At 35.3% G+C, this 27,812-nt stretch overlaps 1 protein-coding gene across 2 annotated transcripts in view; it reads right to left on the bottom strand.

Moving 5' to 3' along the window:
- Nucleotides 1-27,812, bottom strand: part of LOC145664431 (uncharacterized) — a 1,424,688-nt gene that overhangs the window by 334,579 nt on the left and 1,062,297 nt on the right. For both annotated transcript variants that reach the window (XM_081731113.1, XM_081731114.1), the window contains exon 5: nt 17,436-17,545. In XM_081731113.1, the coding sequence (XP_081587239.1) occupies nt 17,436-17,545 (110 nt within the window). The remainder of the gene's footprint in view (nt 1-17,435; nt 17,546-27,812) is intronic.

Below are 27,812 nucleotides of genomic sequence, written 5' to 3'. Positions count from 1 at the left end.
CGCGCTTTGTTGTGTGTTATGGTATACTAAAAGACTAACTATTCCCAAAATTTCAATTTTTTTTTTATCCAGGCCCATTGGAGATATTGGACAGTGAAATATGCAAAATTGGCATAATTCCCCAATTTTATGCTATTCTTTCAGGCCTTTGAGAGCAGCTACAGGTCTGCAAATTTTTTAGTATAAACTTATGACCCCGGACTACATGCACACACAAATTCAGACCTCTACGTCAGTTGCTTCCTCTTCCTAAACATGTCTTCAATGTCTAAAAATGTTGCTACTGTAGGCCCTGATTTCACCCCTTTCAAGTGGTTTTAGCCAAAAATGGTAAGAGGACAAAGTTTTAGGTCTACACAAGTTGGACACGCCCAGCAATTTTCAATTTGTTAGGACAAATACATGCTGAGATATTCAAAGCAACGTAAACGCCTGAAATCGAAAAAACGCAAAATAGTGGCAGAAGCTGCGTCGCCACGAGATGTTTTTAAAAAATAATTAATTGTGGTTCTGAACTACCCTGATATAGTATAAACATTCATGAAAAAATAGATTTTTTTGAAAGGTTGAGCGGCATTTTTCTTTTTCCTCGATCACTTGGCATGGATTGACCCAAGTGTGATTTTGAATTTGTCTCTAAAGTGTACTTTATTATGAATAGCTGAATATAGATTCCCATTCTTCGCATGGGAGCTGCACTTGGAAGTGAACCCCTGTGGGAGTATCACCATTCATTTCAGCTACCGCGAAAACTATGGATTTGACACTAATATCGGTCATTTTGGGCTATTTTTTACGTTTCGGTATCTCCCTCCCGCGGACACCCGGCATGTATACAATGGTAGCTGAAAGAATGAAATGAAATGAAATCTTTAAGTTTTACGTCCCACGCTTATGCCGGTTAGACTAAAGGAGACGGTGATGATGAGAGATGAGTGAAATGGTGGAATGAAGAAACTGGGAGGAAACGGGAGAACCCCGAGAAAACCCACGAGCACGGTGTTTGTCCACCACAGTACCGGTAGCTGAATTTGCAAGTCATCCCTAATAGAAGTGTCACCCTTGATCTCAGCGACCACGAAAACTATAGATTTGACACTAATATCGGTCATTTTGGATTATTTTTATACGTCTCGGTATCCCCCCCCAGCACAGTGATTTCGGTCCGCAGACGAATAGGGTGAATTTGGAAGTTAATGCGATTGGAATTTGATAATCGATCTCGGCGACCACGAAAACTATGAATTCGACAGTAATATCGGTCATTTTCTACTACTCTTACATGTCTCGGTAAATGCCCCCCCCCCTGAGACCTCATGCTTCGAATTAAAAAAAAAATACGCTTCTTCTTGGTCTGGGGTCTGGAACAATGTATCCTTGACCAAAATTTGGTAACTCTCGGTCAACTTGTCTGGTCCCCCAGGTCGGTCCCGGTAAACGCTCCCCCTGAGACCCCCTGGTTCGAAATTAAAAAAAAAACTGCTTTGTCTTGATCTGGGGCCTGGACCAACGTAGCCATGACCAAATTTTCGTAACTCCCGGTTCACTAGTCTGGTCTCCAGGCCGCACACAAACAAACTCTATTTTATTTATATTAGATATATATAACATGCTTTGTACTAAATAAGAATGAAGTCAGTAAGGACATTAAAAAGTAGATGTATGCTACCACTCAGACGATCGTCATAAAATTTTACGATGCAACTGATATCGAGGGAGATGAAACTGAAAACCTAAAAGGGCAAAGTACTGCTCATGTTACTGTATGAATGCGAAAGTTAGTTATCACCATGGGTGCCGATCCTGGGACGGGGGAGCGAGGCGACTGGCCCCTCTCCTGGAGTTTGGTTACGCCGACGTATTTGTATTAAAATCCTCATTGATGTCTTGTTAGATGATATCTGATAAACTTGAAGCTTCCCTCCCCTGCAAGTTAAATAGAAGTCGGCTCTATTGGTGATTTTACCACGCCGAAGTGGGCACGACCTGAGAGTATTCAAACTTAAGAAAATTGTTTGGAACCAAAAGTGTCGAACAAACAAATAGATAGACGAAATTACGTAACGAAGAATTTCACGATATATTGTTCGAATTGTTAGATGAAGACGGTTACAGATGGACGGGGCAGGTCACTCGTATTGGAAATACGCGTGAGGCGTATAAATTATAGGAAGAATACCATTGGTAAAAGATCTCTTGATAGAGGAAGATATTATGGAACAGTACGTTGTGCCAATAAAGGCTAGGTTGGTTTGGCCTGGAGGATCCAATAGCACGTTTTGCGGCGATGAACCCGGATTTCATAAGTTATAATGTATGTTAGTTAAGCATATAATTTCAAGCAATTAATACAGAGATTAAAATAATGTAGACATTCTTCCATATTTTGATTAATTAATAGATGTATGTTTCATTTGAACATTATAAAAATTGCTTGTTATTTCTATACCCAAAATCTAGTAATTTAAGTAAAAACTTTAAGATAACCTATTATTATTGTAAGAAAATTGCTCCCGTTAAACATTTGGTAAATCAAATCAATTTGGTTATTTGAGTCATATGTTTTTAGTAATATCTACAGACTATACACTCAACTGCAATGGGGTAAATGGAAAATAAGAATATTGAGCCGAATATCTTAAGACTGAAAAATCGAGATATGTAAGACAGACAGATTACTAACTTTTGTGAGAAATATTAGCATAGTATACAAAGTGCTAGTTCAAATCCTTTAGAAAAATATCTTTAGGTGAGGTGAGAATACGGGGAGATAATATTAAATGAATCTTAGCGAGGTGAATGATAACAACAACTCTAACTGGATTAAATTGGCACGGCATCAAATAGATACATATATGTATTATTTGTGCGGCAGCACATTTAATTATGGGTGTGTTTTGTGATATCGACAATAATACCAATATATCAATAGCATTGCATTATACGTTAAGCCACTGAGTCAGTTGTTTCGGTGGTTTACTTTATAGTAGAAAGAGAGGCTAATTAAATGTCTGTGCTAACGCATCCAACCTACTAACTTTGCCTCTGGAAGCGGAATAAAGTAATGAGACTCCTAAATCTCGACTTGCTTTTCGAATCTTTGCCTTTTGAAAAACTACCTCGCGTTTTCCATTCGCTACCATGGCAACGCTGGTCGTTAAGAGAAGTGGTATTCAATGGCGAATAGGAACCAAACTATCTTCGATCCATTGGTTGAAAAGCCAAATGTCGCGTGGTTACAACTCTTCGTATCTGGGCCACACAAAAGAAGAGAAGTCACACACTACGGCAAGCTTTCAACATTTATTAATGTGGCATGCAGTCCATCAAAAAATTAATTTTAGTTTATTCTACCCAAAAATCAATAAACTTCATTTCGATTTCGATTTGCGGAAGTTTGGCAAGAGTTTACTGTTGATGAAATAGTGCGAAATATATCCTATGTGCTAAAAGGACGGTAACTTCTACACTAAACGAGGAAGAAATTGATATAACAAATTAGTATCTATTTCTAAATGTTGTTTATTTGTCTACTTCCAGAATACTCTGTCCACAGGAAAGTACTAGCTTAGTTACCAAGCGTAGCTAACACAACATTAACTCACCCACTAGATCAGAGATAGGTGGTCAATTTCTTTCCCCTGTAACTTACAAAATTTATGTTAAATTGGAAACTACATAACTGGAAACAAAAGAGTGAAGCGAATCAGGGATATTATGTAAGATCTAAGGTAAACAAAACTACCCCATTCATAATATTCACTTGCACACATCAATTGATATTCCTCCGATCTTATGGATTAGCTGAAATTTAACACGCACAAAGTACAATGAGACAAAGTTCATGAGTTTGTATTGTTTGCATTCGTTTTGAGATTGTTTCGTTTAAAGAAAATCACACAATAATATACTTATTTAATAATTGTAGTTTTTTTAGACAAAAAGCGAAAAAGGCACACAATTTGCGAAAAGTAACTTTTTAAAGAGGACAGATAATATTGAACTTACATTAAAAATTTTCAACATGAATGAAGATGTGAAATACAAACACTTTATCAACTAGTACTAGCCACGTGAAGAGAAATTTCACCAAGTCTCATGCCATGGAGAACACTCATTTACTACTTCACTAATTATCCACAGTATAAAACTATAAATAGGTAAAGTGATTGTAAATACAACAAAAGATCATTTACTAAGATGTATAAATCTTTACGCAATACACTTCAATGAAAAGCTTTTGTCTAATATTTGATTAATTGTATACTGTTTTTCTTACTACATTACTTTTACCTATAAAGAATGAAAAGTTTAGTACACTCCGAAACTTTGCCTTGTTGAAAGCAGGTAATAGTAGTTCTGTACTGTGAACGACCTTTTATGCTTATTCGAGTGTGAACATCAAGAAACCTGAGTGATATGCATCTTCTTTAATTAATTCTAACTATAATGCAGAATCCTCGTCCCCCCGCCAGAGACGCCAGTGAGTGGTACAGTGAAACCTGTCAACTTGGCCACCTCTCTAAGTTGGCCACTTGCTTATCTTGGCCTAGTTCGTCTTGAACCTGCATATTCCCATAACACATTCGTTACTTGCTACTCTATAAGTTGGCAACCTGTCTATCTTGGAAGTTGGCCACACTGAAGCAATGTTTACCCTATGATGATAATGATAAATTTACCTGCGTATCTTGGCCACGAAAATACAGTTTAGTTATTTTTCTTAACTCTTTTGAATTCCCATATGAGAGGCAGATGTTCTGTATTTGTGACTGGATACAAAGAAGCATAGATTCGCACGATTTGTTCTTGGAGGTCAATGGCCAGAATACTACCCTCATAAAAGGGTGGTGAAGGAAGATGTGAATAAGAAAAAGCACGTACAGGAATTCAGGAAATGGTTGTATGTATTTGTTTACCCTGTCTGTTTTGGTAAAACCATTAGCTATATCGGCTCCTTTCATCAGTGGGAAGCTTTAGTAATTCCGGAAAATTCTCAAGGTTAAAGCTCAATTGTCATTTATTGGCACCTGACTGCATGTCAAAAGGTAGCGGAGGTTTTGAGATATGAATTCCCTCAAGATTTTCTCAAAACATCTTTTGCTCCGAGGTAAACACTTCTAGCTCATTAACAAGAGGTAGTTAACTACAATATTAGAATGTGCATATCTGCCAAAAAGAATAAAGCAAATATGTCTAGAATGAACCACCATTCAGTAACAACTGAAAAGAAGTCATATAAATTGCATATGAATTTCTCAATTTATAACTTAGCTTTTCTTGTTTTCAATCTGAATAACTCAGTGTGCTATAATGTCAGTTTCAATAAACTGCGTACATACACTTCTATTTCATGGTTGTTTGTGTTATTGTGTTTTCAATCCGAATAATCCAATGTACCAGACTAGTTTTCAGGAAGAGAAAGGTATGCATATATATTAAACATACTATCAAAAGCGCCGATCCTGGGGGGACCGAGGGGGCCCGGACACCCCAAAGCTCATGTGGCCCCTATTTTATTTATGAGTATACAATATTTGGTATAATTCGAGTGCAATTTGTCTTAAAATCTTCATATATATACCTTCTGCATCTAAATGCCCCCCCCCCAAATTTACAGAGAAATCGGCGCTCTTGAATACTATAGTAATATTTTCTAGAACTGTATATTTTTATGTTTACTCTATATACATTATTTGTAAGTAGCTGTCGTGGCACTGCTTATTAAAATTTTACAATCAAGTAATACTAGAAATCCTATTCTAAAAATACACAAATCACACTTATTTTCTGTAAGTTGGCAACCTGTCTAAGTTGGCCACTTTTCGATGGAACCGATGGTGGCCAACATAGACAGGTTTCACTGTATATTACTTTTGAAAGTAAGTTTAACCTGCGATTTTCTCAAGAACGACTCAGGCGATTGTGTTTATATTTCATAAATAAATGTTTTATGAAAACATTAACAATATAACATAGTTCGTTTGTCCTGAAGAGATCCACAAGGGATAATTTATTTTTGGGCTGACTTTTTTAATGATTTTCTCAGAAATTACTCAGACGCTTTTGCTTATAGTTCACATACAATTATATCCTTAATAATTCTAATATATGGCTTAAGTTATTTCTAACGGAAATAATGAAAATGGATACTTTACTTTTGGGCCTAAAGTTTCTTCTAGCAAACTTTTCCAAATACATTATTTTATTCGCAATTTCCCAAATAAATGTTTCAATAATAGCTGCAGCCTAACATGAGTCAGTGTAAGAAATTCGAGCGAGAAAGTACAGTGCGTTTGCTCCGTATCCTTTTCTTAAATATATTTTTAAATGTTACACATAATCACAATTTTCCGAACAAAATCGAAACTTCTTTTTAAACGTGCCTTGTTGTGGTCAAATGGTTCAAGTGCATTGGTTCTGGATTTGATTTAAAGTGAGAGCTAGTGTATTTTCGTCCAAGAGATGTGACACGTCGGTGCAAAGAAAAAAGTGTTGAAGTAAGCCTAACCAAGCTAATCAATAATACAAAGAAATAATACAATGTTATGAAATTATCGAAGAAACGTTGTTAATATTAGGTAGGTGCGACTGAAATGTCCAAACGATGACTGTCAATTCCAAAGGTTAAAAAGTAAAAGTACAATGCCAGGTTAATCAGTGGCCTCTAGACAAAGCTAACCTACTAAGAAGTGATTGAGATACTAAAAATATTGTAATCGCTGGGAAACACGTTAGGAGAATACAGAGGATGTGAGAGAGAGTTTAATACTGCAAATCATGGATAGTCTGCACCTTCGTTTGAGGGCGAGTATTGAAGTCCGTAGGCCTACATAGGTTAACGTTGAAATGAACATTAGAACACAATTACTTTTTAATATTGATAGGGGCTTGCTGACAGGTTTGCTGTGTATTTGACGGAGTTTTATATTGTAACGATCCTTGCGAACTACTGAGCCTTCCCCACTGTACACTGTAAGTTAAATTCGTGCTTAATTAAAACTATATTTGTTTAAATTTAAAACTGTTGACTGTTATCATTTGTGCAACACTGACAGCAATCCGCTAGTAATTCTTTGTTCCCGCCCGGCGGGAGCTCATGTGGTTCGGAATCCACGATGATCAGTAGGTCCACGTCTCATATTGCCTCGCTGCTGAAAGAGACGATAAACTCAAAATCACATCACACATCTTTGTTTTCGCCTTTGTTTTAGCCCATAAATGTCTTTGTTCATGAACTCCTTCGTGGCTAAGCGGTTACCGTACGCGCCTTTGGCGTGGGAGACCCGGTGAGAGCAAAGGTGGTTCGGAGTCCACGTTAATCAGTAAGTCGACGTCTCATATAGCTTCGTTGCTGAAATCAAACTCAATGTCTTTGTTCATAAATTTCTTTGTGTGTGGTTTTGTTTATACCTGGCGTGGACATTAAATTTTGATTTCTACGTCATATGTATCTAATTACATACATACCTACAGAACGAACACAAAAAACTTGGAATATCTATATTGTTTGTGTATGGAAAATCATCACGCGGCGCTGCATGGGAGTGCCGTGTGTATGGAACTCCATACATATGACAATCAATGTGTTAGAAAATGTATAATAATAATAATAATAATAATAATAATAATAATAATAATAATAATAATAATAATAATAATAATAATAATAATAATAATAATAATAATAATAATAATAGAAACTCGACAAATATTCTTGCAAATAATAGGAAAAAGTTTGCGTCACACTGTTCATCTTGCTGGACACACCAGCGTACCGCGTTATAGCGATTGTGGCACACTGGAATATACATAAGGTATGGCTTTTTAACTTTCCCCAACTATTTCAACTGCTTCAATTGAAACGGATCTATAATAATAAGAGAGAAAATTTAATTTTTTTACCCTTCGATCTAGAAATAAGGTTTGCGAGAATTTCATTAAAAAAATAATATACTCAGAATTTTATATAGTAGTTTGTTTTATTCGAAATTACATACTTCCTGCAACTGTTTTTTGATTGAAATAGTCCCACGTTTATGCCGGCTAGGCTAAAGGAGACAGTGATGATGAGAAATGAATGAAATGGTCGAATGAAGAAAGTGAGAGAAAACCGCGAGAAAACCCACGCACATAGTGTTTGTCCAGCACAACGTTCACTTGGCGCGAGCAGGGATTGAACCAAGGACTCCATGCACCAGAGGTGAACGCTCTACGACTGAAACACCGCGGCCTCTGAAATTATTTAAAGGAGAAAGGAACTACTTTATGAAAACTTGATGACGAACACATGTTAAAATATACCAGCTTTTCGTGAAATATTGCTTATAGACAGGGGTGGATTAAGGCTTTTGGGGACCTGGAGCCGACTATTTTAAGGGTCCCTATGTTACGAATAGTTCCAGCGCATAAATTTTCTTTGCTGCCTTCCACAACCTCATAGACTTATCGAACCACCGAGAACTATGTTGTAATATTTTAATGTGCTCCAAGTTTACAATAATTAGTTTAGTTACATTCATTATTAACAGTTAAATAATTATATTCATTATATACAGTTAAATGCTGCTGATGGAAAGACTTAAATCTAGCGATAACGCGAGCGTAACGAGCGGAAAGAAATTTAGTATAAGTCTGAAGCCTATAATATAATAAGTTGATTGCTATATTTTAGTATTAAAAAAGGGATTTTAAGGGGCCCCCTGAGCTTGGGGTCCCGGAGCCTGGGCTCCATTGGCTCTGCCCTTAATCCGCTAATGCTTATAGATTCAAGGGTCCGGGCAGGGTTCGGGCTAAAAATTCCGGCCCGTGCAGACCTTTAGCCCGTGTGTATATGCTATCTTTGGAAATAAAGTAGAGTTTCGCTTATCCTACATAAAACAGGCAGACAGAACGCCGGAATTTATGGATGCGCCGGATTAAAGTTCAAATTATGATATAATTTTACATATTACGCATCTAATAATCATGTTTTGTAAGAAATAAATATAAGGCATCGAATCAGGGCCGTATCGAGGCCAGTATTGTCAGTATACACAAAACCAAGCATAATTTTGTTTTTTGCTTGCATTTTTATTATTTTATCATCTTTTTTTGAAATATCTTCTTAGATGGATTTTTTTCTATTATCTCCACTTACTAATAACTGAATTTTACCCATAAACGTAAGTAAAATGGAATAATTGCGAAAAATCGTAGGTTACAGTATACGCGCAATTTTATTTTTTGCGCATGACGGTACGTAGATACAACACTAATGTTCCTGTACCGTCAACTTTATTCTCATTTCCCCATTTTTTTTAATAATAAAAACGACTTTTTTTTCTAATTCTAAAAGTCGAATGACTTTAATCCAAGTTATTTGAGTATAATTTTATGTTCACTAAAATGGTTTCCATATATTGTAATGTGCTTGTGCAAACGTGTACCCTTAATGTTTTAGATCCACACCGGGTATCTTAAACTACGCCGATTATACTATCTAACCATATTAGCCTACTATAACGTACATTTAAGAAGATAAGGTTAGCATTGGAATATACTTCTGTTTAAAAAAGAAGTTTAAATGTTAAACTGGACGTTCCTTCTTGTTAATTCCTGAATAATTAAAAAATGAAAGATCCGCTAGATTAGGCCCCATGCACGAATTAGGGCTATATATTCAGTAAGAGTTTCACTATAATATATTTAAGTAGAATTAATAAGTAGCCTTCTTACTATTAGTATATATGCAAATGCTGAAACTTACTGTTGCCAATTTTCCTCTCTGTATTTGTGTTGCCATCTGTATTTAGGGTTATGCTCCATTGGATCGTAAGAAAGTAAGGATAGTTGCCAACAGATGGCAGCCAACTCGTCATCAAGTGAGAAGTGATGAAGGAAACCACCAAGAAGTATTGTAAAGAAATAACTTGAGATGGTGAATGTTATTGACACCAGATGTCTACACAGCTAGCACTTTCATTTGGAAGTGCATTTTGAAACAGAAGAGCAAAGTAACCGAAGTTTGGCAATTTGACAATACATAGTAGCACACAAAGGGAAAACATTCATTAATATAGAGAAAAGCATTTTCTTTCTGCAAAACTAGAGATAGCCTTATCTCGCACTTAAACCTACAAAGGCGTATACCTATTCGTTAGAAAACTGGTTTGCAGGCTCCTCATAAGGGTCAGTTGAAATGATAGTGTAGTGATAAATATTATATCTACCATTGTTGGAAATAATATATGAAGCAAGCCTCCATCACAGCAATTCCCAGTGGGAGTTCATGTGGTTTGGATCTCACGTTAAGGTGTAGATTCAGACTCATATAACCCACTCTTTCTATATAAAAGTAGCAATGCTGACTGACAGATTAACGTCCAAACCGCTGAAGCTAGAAACATGAAATTTTTACAATAATTAGGATTTGTGACGTAAGATATCATTAAGAATGGATTCTTGGAAATTCGACGAGGAAGGAGGTGGCAATTATTATAGTAAAATGTCCCTATCTGCGAATCTCTGAAGGGTAGAGAAGTGAAATTTGGTGTGCAAACTTGCCATTTCAAATATAAAGATCTTTTCACTTTTTAACATATTTCCGCAAGAAGGGAAGAAAAAAAGGAGTGGGATTACAACTGTTGCAACAGGATGACAATATCTCGAAATCTTTTAAGGTTAAGAATATAAAATTTAGTATTTAGATTTTTCATTTAATGTAACTAAAGATTTATTTAAGCGTTCTTAGATATTTCCCCTACAAGGAAAGAAAAAAGTGCAGAAAAAGGATGAGAGTTACAATTCTTAAATTGCATTCAAGTTGTAACTGTTGTAATCGGATATTCACATTTATCCAATTATTCCATAAAGTCAGCATGGTTTTCTACCCAGAAAACCAACAGTCAAGGGCGCCAATCCTGAGGGCCACCCCAAAGCTGATGTGCGCCCCCTATTGTATTTATGAATATACAATATTTAGCATAATTTGAATGCAATTTGTCTTAAAATCCCCATATTATATATATATATATATATATATATATATATATATATATATATATATATATATATATATATATATATATATATATATATATAGGCCTACCTTCTGCATCTCAATGCCCCCCCCCTCCCAAATTTACAGAGAAATCGGCGTCCTTGCCAACAGGAACTAATCTTGCTGAGTTCACTCACTCACTAGCAACACAAATTGAAAATAAAAATCAAGCAGACACACTTTATCCAGACTTCAATCAAGCGTTTGATGCTATAAATCATTATATTCTTCTTAGTAAGGTTCTAATTTTTGATTTTTCACATACCCTATGTCAATTTCTATCGTTATATCTCCATGAACGCAATCATAGCGTACGCTACAGAAATCTACTGATTTTTGAATTTGTAGTTCAATCGGGTGTTTTGCAGGGTTCAAACTTAGGATCTTTGCTGTTTTTGTTATATATTGATACACCTGATGTAATAAAGTCACAAAAGCTGTTGTATGCAGATGGTTTAAAATTTCATCGTGTCACACGTTGAGAGAGGGACTGTATCAGTTTGCAAAATACAATTAATGCATTTCCAAATTGGTGCAATATAAACGAACTACCGATAAATATTGAGTAGTTCAGTATAGTATCTTATACAAGAAGAAGTATAATATCTTATACTTTGAATTTGAATATCATATAAATAGCATACCACTGCAAAAACTTGAACGTATAACTGATTTTGGTGTGTCAATAAAATCAAATATCTCTTTCGATATTAATCTAAATCGGATTGTGAATGAAGCTTACAGAAATCTCGGGTTTGTAATGAGACTGGGAAGTGAGTTTAAGAACGTCAATGTGCGTAAATTTCTGTATAATGCACATATACGTCCCAAACTACAACACGTATCGATAATTTGGAACCCTTGTGTACAAAAATATGTACACGATCTGGGGTCAATACGATCCAAATTTGTGCGTTATTTAGTATACAAGGACACAAATAGGGGAAGGGAGTATAAAATGGCCAGGGCGAGTAAAGTGGTCATCGGCACTTTTCTCGCCTGTGTATATCTGACACTTATCGCAAGTAGACCCAATCAGTTCCGCTAGTTACCATTGTAGTTCTAGACGACAAAGAAACCAGACGCAATTGTTGTTCTGCTTGTATGAAGAAAAAGGTGTTTTCTTCTATTGTTGATCTAAGGGCAAGTATTAGTTAACAATGATTTTCTCCCAACTATATAGAACTTAATATATAATATTTTTATTATCAACTGTAATGCTTCTTAATAAATTTTCTATTATTTAGCAGTGTTTTAGTTTCGTTGTTCAGAGCGAAAAAAAAAAAGAAATGCACAGTATGGCGTGCACTGGGGCAAAGTGGTCAGAAGCAGAGGCGGGTAAAGTGATCATCTCACTGTGCGTGTTGTCACTTTGTTCGACGCTTTCAATTGATCAAAATATTGCTAAATTGTGTAATAAATTAGGCTTAATATTTTAATATTGAAACAGCAGTCCACCAATTATATACTTGCAGTGCTAGGAACGCTAATTACAGGCTTCTTGAGCGAATAGATGTTCTGGTTGCCATCGATGGGCTCACGAAGCATGTGCTGGTTGTGACGAATATGAATTGATTTTGTTTGTGAAGACTGTAGAGAGAATGGGCTGTGTGATTAATTCAATTGAAGACTGAATGTGATTATTTGAATGGGTGGGATGTAAAAGGAAAAAATCCCATTGGAATCAAACTTTGAAAGACTAAATTGAAAACTATTTCTTACATAAACTATGGGCCTTCTGCTCTACAATGATTTTGCTGCATGTAGACAACTAAAGGAAACTATTATGCCTAACTATTTTTTTATAGGCCCAAATTAGGATGTTTCCTTGATCTGGAAACAAACTCAAAGTGATAATAGACGATGACTAAACAAACAATTCAAGAATAGGAACAAGTGTCCGGAAGTGCATAGTTTCGGAGATGAAAGCCACTGAGGTTTGTCGCAAATGGACAAAAATAATCATAACTCGAGAAAGAAATATCAGATTACCGTCCGATCACTCAATACGCATTATTTATACCTGAGATCTCACTATTGCAGGAATAGATTGGAAGGAGGTGTGGCGCAAGGGTAGAATCAAAAGGAAACTAGAATATCTCGTCCATTTGAAACAAATAATGCAACGAGAGATCGTCAATTATACGCAATAAAGTGGTTTCGGATAGAAAAATGTCCAATACCTGAATCAAATGTGGAGAAAACATAAGTCTGCAAAAGCATGAGCTATGGATTGGATGGAAGCTGTGACCGTGAGAATCATTGATAGGGATGGTGGGCAATCACGAAAAATGCAATCTGGTATTAGGAACTACGAACCGTACACGTGAAAGTAAAACAATTATACTGTATTAACGGTTATAAGAGCAGTAGCAAGCAGATAAGTGCAGGATATCAAGACATTAGTCTCGCAAAAGAAGAAACATAATTCTGGAAAGCTGCTTCTGTGTAGGAAGACTTGCGTGAGAAGGGAAAGAAAACTGGTCCACAAAGGAACCTAGCTGCGTAAAAGTGTAGGTATCGTAAACTGGGAAGGCGAAAAAAAAAACTGAGAAAACTGCCAGAGCGTAGCTACGCATCCGCTAAAGACAACGACGAATAACTCTACAATACTAACTGTAAAACAGTTAGTGCATTCAGATAATAACTAATGTACTTACAGCTTCACAGTAAACATTCAAAATGACGTCCTCCGCTGTCTATGTAAGCATAACAGTCGTAGTAAGCTTTGTCGCACACCCTCAAATATCCCTGGAGTCGTTCTGATTATGTCACTGGCATTGAGAGTTCCGTATAAGGATTTCCTCTTTCCCTTATACAGTAGTAGGCTTTTGAGGTAACCTTATAAGAAATCAGATAAAATGAGATCAGGTTAACAAGCTGGTCAGGAAACAGGACATCCTTGTCCGATTCATTTATTTGGGGAAGCTAAATCGAGATAATGACGAGAAACAGCAGCAAAGTGGGCTGGCGCCCAGTCATGTTGGAACCATATATGCTAACGAATACCAAGAGGGAAATTTGCAGAAACACTGCGTATACGGTGCAATCAAGTGGGGAGGAAAAAGATAAGGACCTATTAACTGGTCGTCAAAGATCCTTGCCCACATGTATACTGTAAATGTCTGTTGATCACTCTTGACAGTTGTTGCGGATGAACACTACAGAGGCAAAAACTGATGATTGGCCACACAGTACCGCACTAGCCATTCACAAAATACGACATGAGAGTCAAAGTCAGCATGACTCAGATTTTGTACTTGTGAATGGTAGGAATATAACTACTGTTCATGTAGTACTTTTCACACAGTATTGTACGCCACATCCATTTCATGTGCCATGTGCTTGTCGAAGGCCCCACACGATCAAGCACCGCTTCTTCGAAGGTGGGAGTCTTGGTGGTTCATCGTCCCTTAGGTCGTGGAGTTGTGGTCACAAAAATCCTGCTTCTCACAACCGCTGGAACAGGTGCAAAATCTGGAATACTTTAAAGTTCTTTTTTGCAGGAATCTTTCAAGATACATCTAATCGCTTTGTAACCGTTTCCATTAGCTATTCCATAGGTAGACAACATATCTAAGAGCTCGTCAGCCGTAAACTCCATTGAACTGTTAAAGTACTTACTGCCACACAAACGATAAATGGTGTAACTGTACTGCACGAGTCTGTCAGCACTATCCAGACGACCGCCAACAAGCCTTCGCAACTGCACGAAACAAAACACCTCACAGGCAAATGATAGCGGATACGACACGGAAGTTTCTCCTATGAACTGCGCTACTGTAGTAGAGAGGCTGTAATTACATTCTCTCTATCAATAGTTCTAACATGTACCCCATTTAGTGGTAATTTCCTGGCACTCCGTACGTTTATTTTGTTTCAAACAGAAAACGTTCACTGCTATAAACCGGAGCTGTTGTACATATCTTTGGCATGCAACCCCGTTGAGACGAGAAATAGTACATTCTCTCTATCATTAGTTCTAACATGTACTCCATCTAGTGGTAATTTCCTGGCACTCCGTACGTTTATTTTCTTTCAAATAGAAAACGTTCACTACTATAAACCGGAGCTGTTGTACACATCTTTGGTATGCAACCTCATTGAGACGAGAAATAGTTCAAGTGAATCGCGACGAGACTACAAAGAAACCTGAGAGACTAGTATTAGAAACGAGAAAAGCTTCCTACAACATCTATAAAACGAGACGAGAAAATCCTACTTCATTGTCGTGGAGAACACTACAATAGATTCATACGTATTTTCTTTGACCGCACCAGATTCCGACATTTTATTGTCAGTTATTCTGTATTCCCGTGACTTTTCGATGAGCCATACTCGGACACAAAACATTTAAGAACAGTGGCCTGTAACGCACATTCGCTCTTCCGTGATTGCTCACGACCCCTATCAATATTTTCCTCGGTCACAGTTCCCGTTCAACCTAATACACTTGAAAAGAAAACATGGTTATTTGGTGAACCTGGATTGCATACCAAGCACTATACTCAATTTTGAATTATTCACGAACATTCCACTTATGTTCTCTGTACTTGATTTTTCCAAGAACACTATCGAATTGTTGCAAGTTTCTTTTAAACAAGCATGTAGGCATCGGATATTGAAAGAATGTCATTTCAGTTGTGCAAAAGATAGCCATTAGACTTCTATAAATAATCTCCAGTGAAGAAGCATATTAAACACCAATAGTAGCGACTAAACCACTTACATAGCAACAATAAACGGTGTCCACTGTTAAAAAGTAAGACAATAATATTCTTTCCCTATGTCTGTACCAAGTGAAAGTAGTGTTGGGAACAAGTAAGTTTTTCTTTAAAACGTTAGGCCTCAATTTTAGGTAGATCAAGGACCTGCACTAGATCATTTAGTTTATTCTGGGCGAACATTTTAGGTGACTGTGATGGCACTGTACAACAGGCATCTTCATAACGTTCATTTGAAACCGGGGGCTCAGTTTCCAATGTGTCAGGACGAGTAGAAATTGGTATATCATCACTATGGGTGCACTGGCAAAATCGCTGAATTTGCATTGATATATATTACAGATGACATTTTTTTCCTGTTTATGTCACTTACTTTACACAAAGAGAAGTAACAATCACCAGGCTATATACAATACATTAGCATACCAGACCACAAACATTTTTGTTTCCTTTGTATCCACTGAGTCATGTTCACATTGCATGTAAATGCTGCAGAACAGCTCCAACTTGATTCAGTACAATTTAATGTCAACAATGATGTCTATCTTACAGTGCTGTCAAGATGATAAAATTACCATTGCATTTCAAAGTCATGTGCATTGCATACAACGAGACTTACAGAAAGGAAGGCATCACATTCGCCGCAAGAATATACATTGCATGAACGGAAAATATGAAATGTTATATCTTTGCCTTACATTTTTTTCTTTTGTAATACCAATGTAATTGTCAAATTGAAATATTTTAAATATATCTAATTAAGAGAAAGTTATATTGTAATGTACAGTTCAGTAGTAGTACTTTGAAAATTGATTATTTTCTAAAAATAAATAAATAAATAAATAAATAAATAAATAAATAAATAAATAAAAATGGGAGTAAGATGAAAAAGTTAACGTTCCTTTCCATATCCACTCACCATGAGAAGTAAAAATATATTGTTAGAGAAGCAAAATTTTTGCATACCAGTGTTATTTATCAAATCTCCGTATCGGATCACAAACATAATTTGAGAAAGATTCTACCTGGAGCTAGAAACATGAAATTACTACAAAATTTGTTACATTTGTAGATTATTTCTCAGAAATAAGAGAATTATATATATAAAAATGACATATTTAGCACAAATGATAACTAACACTTAAATAGGGCTATATGGATATAAGCTAGAACACATTTATATTGGATGCAACCCACGTGGTAGTGTACAATATGAGGTTGACTATGTTTAGCAGTGAGTCAAGTCATAAGCATTTTTTCTGCAGTTATCCTATACATTTATTCTTTCTCTGGAAGAATTCGAATTCAGTTAAAAATATCAAATTATGCCATTTGGCCTAATTATAAACGTGGGATTAATTATTCAGGAAAAAAACTATTATAAATTTTAAACTGTGAGGAACATATTTATAGGGCTTACATGGTTTCCGATATATGGTATTTAAATCACAAAGCAAAGGCCAAATTTTAATTTTACATTCATAGACACACACACATACATTATATATATATATATATATATATATATATATATATATATATATATATATATATATATATATATATATATATATATATATATATATATATTATATATATATAGTACTATATACTAGTACTATATATATATATAATACTAAAAACACACATTTATTGTTCTGACTTTTTACCTGACACTGCTGAGGACCCTGGCGGTTAGGTGAGGAAGCTTTAGGCCGTGGTTTCTTCACCGCCAGTTTCGCAGAGTCAGTTCCTTTGTCCTCTTCCGTGCTGCTGCCAACTGCAGGAAAAAGAACAAAAGTTAATTAGCTATTTGGCAAATTTGACCTTTCCAATGCATTAAGCTATTGATTCTTTCTGCTACAGAAGGATAAATATTCATTTTTAACCATAAATTCCAAACACAGAATTCTTGAGTTTTACAAACTGAGAGTCGGAGCGAAAATTACAACTACATCAATCGTTTTCAGTTATCGTAACGGATTTGAGAGTAGAAAAAAAGCAATGGCGAGGCTTGGGTGGAAAAAATGAAATGAAACGAAATATTTGAGATTTACGTCCCACAGTTATGCCGATTAGGCTAAAGGAGACGGTGATGATGAGTAATGAATGAAATGGTGGAATGAAGAAAGTGGGAGGAAACGGGAGAACCCCGAGAAAACTGACGCACACGGTAAAAGGCTTGGGTGGAGACAGGGAAGACAGCGTCTACCCTTTAGAATTTTGTATGTATTAAGCCTAAATTACTAACTTAAAATTTGGTAATTTAAAGATTCTGAACTTTATTTCCTGTAATTTATTTTTTGTTTTGTTTTGTTTGGTTTACTGGGATGAAATGAAAGACAGATCGCAGAGCGTCTCGCGAAACCTTGAAAATTATAACTCTGCTGCATCCATTTAACTTACATCAACCTATAAAAGCGTAGGAGTCACAGTCACGTGAGAAATTAAAGTCCAAAGACTCGTTGTGTAGTAGTGGCTGTGAAAAGACGTTAGCCTTTATGTCTACATTTAGGCTCCAGGGAAGCAAACTGGTTCACACTGGTTTTTCATGAATCTAGTAAATTAGACCACGGGAAACATGAATTTGAAGGAATTTTGACGATTCGAATTTCGAAACTCGAGATATTCGAATTTAAAGCCACCAGAGAAGCAAATTGGTTCACACTGTTTTTTCATGAATCTAGTAAATTAGACCACGAGAAACATGAATTTGAAGGAATTTTGACGAATCGAATTTCGGAACTCGAGATATTCGAATTTGAATTCACCAGGGAAGCAAACTGGTTCACACTGGTTTTTCATGAATCTAGTAAATTAGACCACGAGAAACATGAATTTGAAGGAATTTTGACGATTCGAATTTCGAAACTCGAGATATTCGAATTTGTAGTCACCAGGGAAGCAAACTGTTCACACTGTTTTTTCATGATTCTAGTAAATTATACCACGAGATACATGAATTTGAAGGAATTTTGACGATTTGAATTTCGGAACTCGAGATATTCGAATTTGTAGTCACCAGGGAAGCAAACTGGTTCACACTGTTTTTTTTATTTGTTTGTTTTTTCGTGATTATCGTAAATTACACCACGAAGAATATTGATTTCAATGCTCTTTGTCGATAAGACTTTTGAAGTTGAATACGTGTAAATTTGAAATTTAATATGACATAATGGAGATGATTTTCAGCGTAATATTTGAAAGAAGTTCTTTTCTGGTTTCTGATTCATAAAAGGTTTCACTGTTCGTATACAGAATAACTGGAAATTCGATGTATTAATTGGAGGGTGTGTTCTACAACTAATTTGGAACATTTTTGCCTACATGGACGGAGGGTCGCAAATAAATTAATTTTGAGTTGTTTACAGGGTTAGCTATCTTGTTTATTTTAAGCTGGATTAGTAGTGACAGAAACAGATCGCTATTCCTTCTTATTTGTTTTTATTTTAAGCCATTGAAGAATATTAGTATATATGTTTATTTTGTCCCTGTGTGTCTCCGACGCCAAAATAAATAAATAAAAAAAGACATCCCTAACCAAAAGTTGAGATATATTAGCTAGCAATTCTATCCCTTCTATGTTTTTCGAGAGAGTGAATAATGCGAAGTTCAAGCGAGATTATAATGGCTAGCTTTTCTTTCTGTGCGCGTGTGTATGTGTTTATAAATTATTTTATGTGGTGGTGGTTTTTACACGTCTGGACATGGGATCGGATTTGATAAACCCGATTTTATTTCTGCAGCTTATTTGCTGCATAATAATTTCTCGAAGTCCTCGTTTGAGTAAAATTCGAAGTTAAAACAAAAAAATAAAGATATCACATTTGGTTTGATGCAACAAGATGTAAACTGCAAAGTGTCAATTAAGTCTCGAATGAGCATAATTTCTCGCTGTTGTCTAAATAACAAGTTGAAGAAAGATTTTTAGGACTGTATGATGTTTCTGCAATTGAAACAGCCAAAGGCGCATCCACGAGGGGGTCCACCGGGTCCAGATCGCCAAAATTTTGTAATTCGACTAACTTCTATAGATTTTCTTAACAAAACTATTCTTGTGTAACAAAGAAATGATTGGTGTAGCCTAAAGATTTTATAAGAAAAGCCTTTTTCTTTTCTTATAAAAATGATCTAGTTCTATATTTTTTCTAAAATTATAGATTACAGTAATTAAGAATTACTTATTGTCTCTACTGATGCAGAATAAGACCAGTTCAATATTATATAGAAGTATTGGATCCTCCTGAAAATACTTGAACACCTCCCAGCAAGCATTTCTGGATGTGCGCCTGAAACAACTTTAATGCCTTAGCTTCTCTAATTAGTACTGTATTAAGAGATTGGAACACGTCGACTTATCTGTCAAACATATGATACCTGGAGTGTAATGTTCAGTCATACGCGGAGGGGGGAGTAATTATTCAAAAATCTTACCCATTAAATATTTTAGTTATGCTAATCAACTTAATTTTTCTTCATGCGGCGAAAACAAATCTTCATTATGTAAATTACATTGAAGATTTAAAAAAATGAACTGTTACGGCTTCCAACTACCTCATCCATCACCTGCACAGTGGAACTATCATTCACGAACAGTACAAACAATCAAAATGCACTACAGTGAGCATTGCAATGCAATTGAGCACATTATAGCAGCTGATAACTGGTATCTCGAATCAATTCAATTTGCGATTGGGTTAAACAATACTTTTAAAATTCCACAATTTTTATTCTTGCTTTGTTTGCATAGAAAGATCTTTATTTTAGTGTTCTTATATAAATTTGTGCGTAAACGAAATTTTAACAAAAGTGGGGATTTTGGAATCCTCAAGATGTGATAATACTGTACAGCAAATTGAAAATGAAGTTTCTGTTCTTTGCCCAGGAACATGTCTTATCTCAAAATCAAAAGAGAGTTTTATTTAAAATTCTTCCCTCAATAATTGTGCAGATGAAAAATAGATTTGGCAAATATAAAAGTCTGGTCATTGTAGGACTAATAAATTATGGAAAATTTAGTATGTATCAACAGTTTTTTCCACAGGACAAACTGAATGACTTGATGTCCACCTTTCCTAATAGTTCTTGTTCAGATCAGCTTAAGAATGGACTTATCAACTTATATTCCGATAGTAACAAACCCATTTCTCTCCCTGAATTCTAGAAATATAGGTATTCTCAGTAATGAACTTCAAAACTGCTAAATATGGTATTGAGCATTCCATCAACTTCAGTTTCTTGTGAACATTCAATGAGTCCTGAAAAGAGTGAAAACGTACTTAACCAACAGCATGACATACAAAAGACTTTCTGAATTAAGGACGCTTACAATAAAGAACTTGTGTGAAAGCTTTGTAGGATACCTGAATTCAAAGAAAGAGCTATTCTGGATACTAATTTACAAGACTGTGGTCTAAGGTATTTCTTTTGTACTTCCATTTTCAGTTCTGATATTTCGTATTTATAAAGGATGTTGATGTACACTAATCACTACATCAAATAAGATGATCTCTGATAATTCATGAATAAAGTACTGTGTTCATGTTTGAGTTTTCAATATCCTTTATAATATATGTTTACTCTGAATTTCATAATTAGTTAAATTTGGTGTATAATATGTTTTCTTTTTGGAAGTATAGATTCCCGAATGGTACCACATTTTCTAGGAATGGGGGCATGGGGCCATTACTTTCCCATATCCTCTTATATATATATATATATATATATATATATATATATATATATATATATATATATATATATATATATATATATATGTGTGTGTGTGTGTGTGTGTGTGTTTATCTGTCTACCCAGTTTTTTACGGCACGTTTCGCCACTGGAAAAAATTAAAGTAAATATTTTAAAATCTGAAACTTTAAGCTTTACACAAAACTGAGGCAATCTGTGTGCGAACTCAACAAAAGTTACGTGCAATCTCAACGCTCGGAAATTATATTTGAGGTGTTCAAGTAAATAATAATCCCAAACTGTTCTGTGGCAGCCAGTTTTCGTGCCTATATGTATAGTTCCTCTTTCCCTTAGAGCAACGGTTCTCAACCTAATTCCTATCACGATCTCCATTTTATCACCTCTTGCCAGCGACTCCCTTATAATTTCTGGTTTCACCTTGTGTGGGATTTTTAATATACCTATTGCGGATCTCACGATATCCATCTGTTTCTATAATATTAGAATCCATTTCTTGTATATAGTGGATACAGTAAATTCCCTAAAAGCGAATGATTAAAACCACATTTGGTCAATTCATTCATATTACAAATATCGAATCCGATCCGTCATACTGTTTCAAAATGGAGGCCGTTTGAAACTTCTAAAACTTCACGACTCCCTTAATTTTGTGTCATATGATAAAAAAATATAAACTGATTTCTAATTTTGGTTTAAAATCTTGGACAGTTCTTAAAAAGTTTTTAAGTATTTTAATTGACTTAATGATGTGCGTCACGAAGATTGCACCAGACATTGCCGCACTAGTGAAATCACGCCATGCTCAGGTATCTCATTAGCTTTCAATTTTACTTGTATTTCAATATACGGGTTTTGTTACATTTATATTTTTCCGGTATTTCAATATGTACTACTCATTAGTTTCATATCGTACCTCTTTTATTTAAATTTATTTTTAAACAACTCTGTACCTGTCGAAAATGTTTAGTAGACCTACATTTGTTGTGCTGAACATTATGTAGGCAAATAAATAAATAAATAAATAAAATAAAAATAAAATAAAATAAAATATGCCTATCAGCACAAAATATAAAATAATATTTTAATATATTTTCCGGTATTAGATTCTAATTATATATTTTTCTTTCGCTTATCTCCGCGACCCTCGAAACCCTCTCGCGACCTCTACCTTAGAGGGAACAGTTTCAAAATAAATGGACGATTGATTATCTTGACCATTCAGAGTACACTTTAAGGTAAAAGGCTTTCTTGAGTTCGCTCTTACTGTTCGGAACGCTTCAATTATAATTTTTGTTAATAAAGTATGTTCATTTTTAGTATCAGACACAAATATGATGGAAGTTCAAGTAAATTTCGTAACACCGAAAAAATATGTAAAAAAATAGAATCATGGACAAAAATAGTGAAAAATTGTACGAATAAAAAAGAAATAAGGATAATTTTCTTTAAAACTGACGGGTTTCATTTGTTTACAAAATTTCTAACTCAATTGATTTTCATGTGGTTTGTGGTAAATTACACAAATAATAATAATTAAAATCTCACGGCTTCTATTATTTCAGAAACGGTCTATATGATAAGCATGAAGATATGTGTGGTATCAGAAATAGTCAATTAAGTTATCTTTTAATTAACAGTTGCAGGAAGTGACATGCCACTAATGGCAAAATACCTATGATGATGATGATGATGATTAATAGGGTAACCCAAAAACATAAAAAGCATAATAGCAATTTAGACATATGGTTGGTAACTTGAACATGGTTGTGGTTGCTTAAGGGTCCAGAAGAAACTAATTTTAAAAGCATAATCTTAGAAAATAAAGCATAATTTAAAAAATATTGCACAATTCTTGGAAAATTCTGTTTAACTGCAAGTATTACGTACTGTATTAATATTTTTAAAACCAATATTTACAATGCAAAATCATTGAGAACGTAACAATGCAACACTGAAAAGCATACGTATTTCTACTTCTGTAAACTTTTTGGTGTAAGCCTTTGGTGTGGAGAAAAGAAAAAAAAGGAAAAGAAGAAGAAAACCTTCCGTCAAAAATGAATAGTACACAAGAACTCCACACGATATTGTTATGTTTACCTCTTTGAACTTAAGGACTTTCTGTACTTTTTGGTGGAATCTTTTACTTTCCCTTGTATATGCACCTCTAAGGCGCACACAAGAGATAAAAAACTGACTCGAATAAAGCTTATCTCTTTACAGTGCATTAAGTAGGAAGTTCTTTAAATATGAATATTAATAAATAGATCAAGATATTTAGAATATTTAACCCTTTACTATGATCCTGGGGTATTTTATTACCCCAACAGAACTTCAACGCCTGGTCATATTTTTAATTGTCGGTAGATGTCATTTTTGCCTGCGGTAGTTTCTTGTCTCAGTGTAATGGAGGCCATGGTGGTGTGAAATCGCGTTTCTCTCTTTTGCTGTAAAAACAATACAGGATGTGAGGTGTTTTGTTACCCCACGATCATGTTTGTGTAACTACTTTTTTTGTTTTAAGATACTGTAATATCCCGTCATTTACATACTTCATTTGTATCTCAAAGGCGACGCTTTGTTGTCATTTTGAATCCAGAGTCATGTCGAATTCATCAAAATATGTAAAGCGCCTGAAACCTCTAAGAGACGAAGATATTGATGTTGCTTTCCAAGAATTAGAATCAGTTACAGAAAGTGACGCTGATAGTGACTACCATTTGAAAAGTTCGCATTCTTCGACATCAGAACAGAGCTGTTCCGAGTCTTCGGCTGATGAAAGTGTAAGTGATTCTTCAAATCAGTTTTTCTATGGTAAGAAAAATGTTTCAAATGGAAGAAAGAAGTAGCAGTGCAGAGGAGAACGCGTTCAACAAATATTGTGATTCATATGCCAGGAGTGAAAGGGAGTGCTAAAACAGTCCCATCTGGCAATCCAGTCACTAACTGGGAACTAGTGATTCCAGATGACATAATTAAGTGCATTTTACAAAATACAAACAACAAAATCATAGAGATGCGAGCAAACTACAACACGAAGGATTTTTACATTGTAGAATTGCGTGCATCTATTGGACTATTGTATCTTTCTGGGGTGATAAAATCGGGGCATAAAGATGTGTGTAGTCTATTTGCCCCAGATGGGACAGGCAGGGATGTATTTTGTGCGATAATGACCCTCACTAGGTTTTTGTTTATATTATCAGCTCTGAGGTTCGACTGTGCTACAAGGCCACAACGGAAAGAACGACAAACTTGCAGCTATCCGTGACATTTGGGACATATTTATCCAAAACCGCATCAAGTATTTTATCCCTAGTGATTATGTTACCGTGGACGAAATGTTAGTTCCATTCAGAGGTCGCTGTTCATTTAAAATGTACATGCCCAAAAAACCTTCGAACTATGAAATTAAGATTGTAGCCCTGTGTGATTCGAAAACTTCTTGCTTGTGTAATGCATTTGTATATACAGAAAAAGAAGAAAGAAGCCATGCAGATGTCAGCATTCCAACAGAAACGGTTTTGCGACTAACTCCACTAATTGAAGGCACGAACAGAAACGTTACTGTAGACAATTGATTTTCTTCTGTCGAATTTGGCAGCAAACTACAAGAGAGACGCCTAACAATGATTGGCACTTGGAAACTTAACAAAACACAAATTCTAAATGAATTCAGACCACAAAAGAAACGTCCTGTGAACTCGTCAGTTTTTGGCCACACAGAAACTCTGACCCTGTGCTCTTTTGTTCCAAGAAAAGGGAAGGCTGTGGTGTTACTTTCAAGTATGCATCAGGATCAGAAGGTGAACAGCGAGAGGCACAAATCAGATATTATACTGGATGACAATCGCTCAAAGGGGACGTAGATACTCTTGATCAGATGTGTGCGAATTATTCCACTTCTATAAGAACCAGACGCTGATCCATGGTAACTTTGATGCAATCCTGCATATAGCAGGAGTAAACAGCCATGTAATCATGAAAACAAATAATCTCCACCACTTACCAGAGGCTGCTACGCCATTAGAAAAAAGAGAGTTTTTGAAACAGATAGGCTTAGGTCTTATAGAAGAACATCTGCAAAGAAGAGAAATCTCATACTTGCCTAAAGATCTTCAAGAAGTTGTAAAAAAGGTTCGTGGAGACAAAGAAGAATACGTAGAACCAACAGTTGAAGCAAGCTCTTCAAAAAAGTTGCAGCGTTGCCGCTTTTGTCCAAGGTCAGAAGAACGCAAAACTAAAATGATTTGTTCAAAGTGCCAGAAGAACATCTGCAAAGTGCACCAGAAGGTTCTTTGGCCAGACTATATATAAGTTAGTCTCTCTTTTGCCCAGACTGTTGTATGTCAGTCTCTCTTTAGCCCAGGCTGTGTCTAGTCTATCTTTTGCCCAGGCTGTGTATAAGTAGGGTTGCGCACGAGTCGAGACATGTCTCGAATCTCGACTCGACTCGACTCGAATTCGAGTCAAGACACTTTGTAAAGTTCGAGACAAACGTATTTCTAGACTCGAATTTTCAAGTCGAGACACGAGTCGAGTCGAGACAGCTCGTAAAAATCTCGACTCGACTCGAATGTCTCGAAAATCTTTCTATAATTTTTAATATTATTTTGAAGAAAGTACTCATTCAGAAACACTTGGCACAAGAATTTCGGAAACCGCAGGACTTGTCAGGTGTTCGAGGAGTGCTGTGGTGAGTGTCTTCAACAAGTGGCGAAACCAAGGGGAAACGACGTCCAAACGTCGAGGTGTTGGGCGCTCCCCACCTCATTACATAAGTCGGACGTTGTAGGCTGATCAGATTGGTAAAACAGGACAGGCAACGAACTGCGTCGGAATTAACATCAGAGTTTAATGCTGGGCTAAGCACAAGTGTGTCTGAACTAATGTTGTAAAATTTCCGGAAATTTTGTATCTATTGGTAAAAAACCGTTTTTTTCGATTTCTTCCCGAAAAAAATGGAAACATTGAAAAAAATAAAAAATGTTTGTATTAGGTTAATTTTACTAGTAATGATAGCTATCCTTTCTTTCAAATACGTGAAAAATATAAGTTCAAAAATTTCAATATTGTGGATATTAAAATATAGCACTCGAAAATAAAACTATTCCAATTATTATCTGTATTAAAATAAGAGATTTACGCGTATATGATTGTCTCTACAGAAAAGTTTATATGTTTGTCTCTAGTCCTTTCGACAATGAGATATTGAACCCACAAGTACTAGAAACGTGCCGTTTTTATTGGTCGATTCCAAATTTTGTGTAAATTGTTCAGTTCTAATGAATATTAAAAAAAAAAAAACAACATGGCCATTAGTTCTTTATTAAATTTTTAGGGGTACACTGGAAGTACTGAATTTTTTTTAAAAGCTTCATATTCAACGAGTTATATATTCCAACATCACATAGTTGTATATAGGTGTTGTATATCTCTCAGGTATTTGTTTCATGATAATGGCCAAATGATAAGAGAACGAAGCATAACCATTTCTAAAGTCTAAGATGAATCTTCATTGTTTGGAGAGCTTTCTTTTTTTAAATCAACTCCGTATATAACTGACATAATTAATTGTGTGTGTAATTTATTTACTTATCACATAATGCATGCAAAAAGGAAGAAAACAGTGGTCATATATGAATTAGATGAATTAGAAATTCCAAGCAGAAGTCGGCTCAAATCTTGCAAACGGTGCGAGATATTAAAAAAAAAAAAAATAGTCGAAAAAATTTCCCCTTTATGATACCCCTTGCCGATTTTTATGAAAGCGTTCTGCAGGGACATGTACAGATATGAGGAATGACAAGGAGATTCATGCTCATATGGGAATGATGCGCTGTGTAGAGAGCGCAGGTTCAGCTAATTGAATATTAATAGTCTACACTTATTTCTGTTATGTCCTTTATTCATGGATGTGCATTAATTACAGAAGTTACAGTTACAGTTACATACAGTTACATGCATTAATTACAGTTACATACAAGCATACCAATATGAAGTGTTCTTTTGCAACAAATAGGTCTCTTGATTAAACTGAGTTCTCAATATGCTCTTTGGTCTGGTGAAGTTTTGTTAATTTTAACCAAATTACTTCCTAAGAGAAAGAGCAGTAGGTAAATTTCACTAATACTCATGCACAAAAACATATAATTACTATTATTTAATATTTTAATATAGACACTTATATAAACTTTATGTACAAAATCCTGTATGTAAACAAATACATGTTTTCTATTGCGACAAATTATCTATTACAATCAAAATGAAAGTGACTATGTTTCTAACTTAATACAGAACTATTGAATCATCAGACCAACCTCCATAAAACTTTCAAC

Source organism: Thermobia domestica, chromosome 11 (assembly GCF_964235325.1).
Source record: "Thermobia domestica chromosome 11, izTheDome1.hap1.1, whole genome shotgun sequence".
NCBI classification, from domain to species: Eukaryota; Metazoa; Arthropoda; class Insecta; order Zygentoma; family Lepismatidae; genus Thermobia; species Thermobia domestica.
This window is presented reverse-complemented; position numbering and strand designations above follow the sequence as displayed.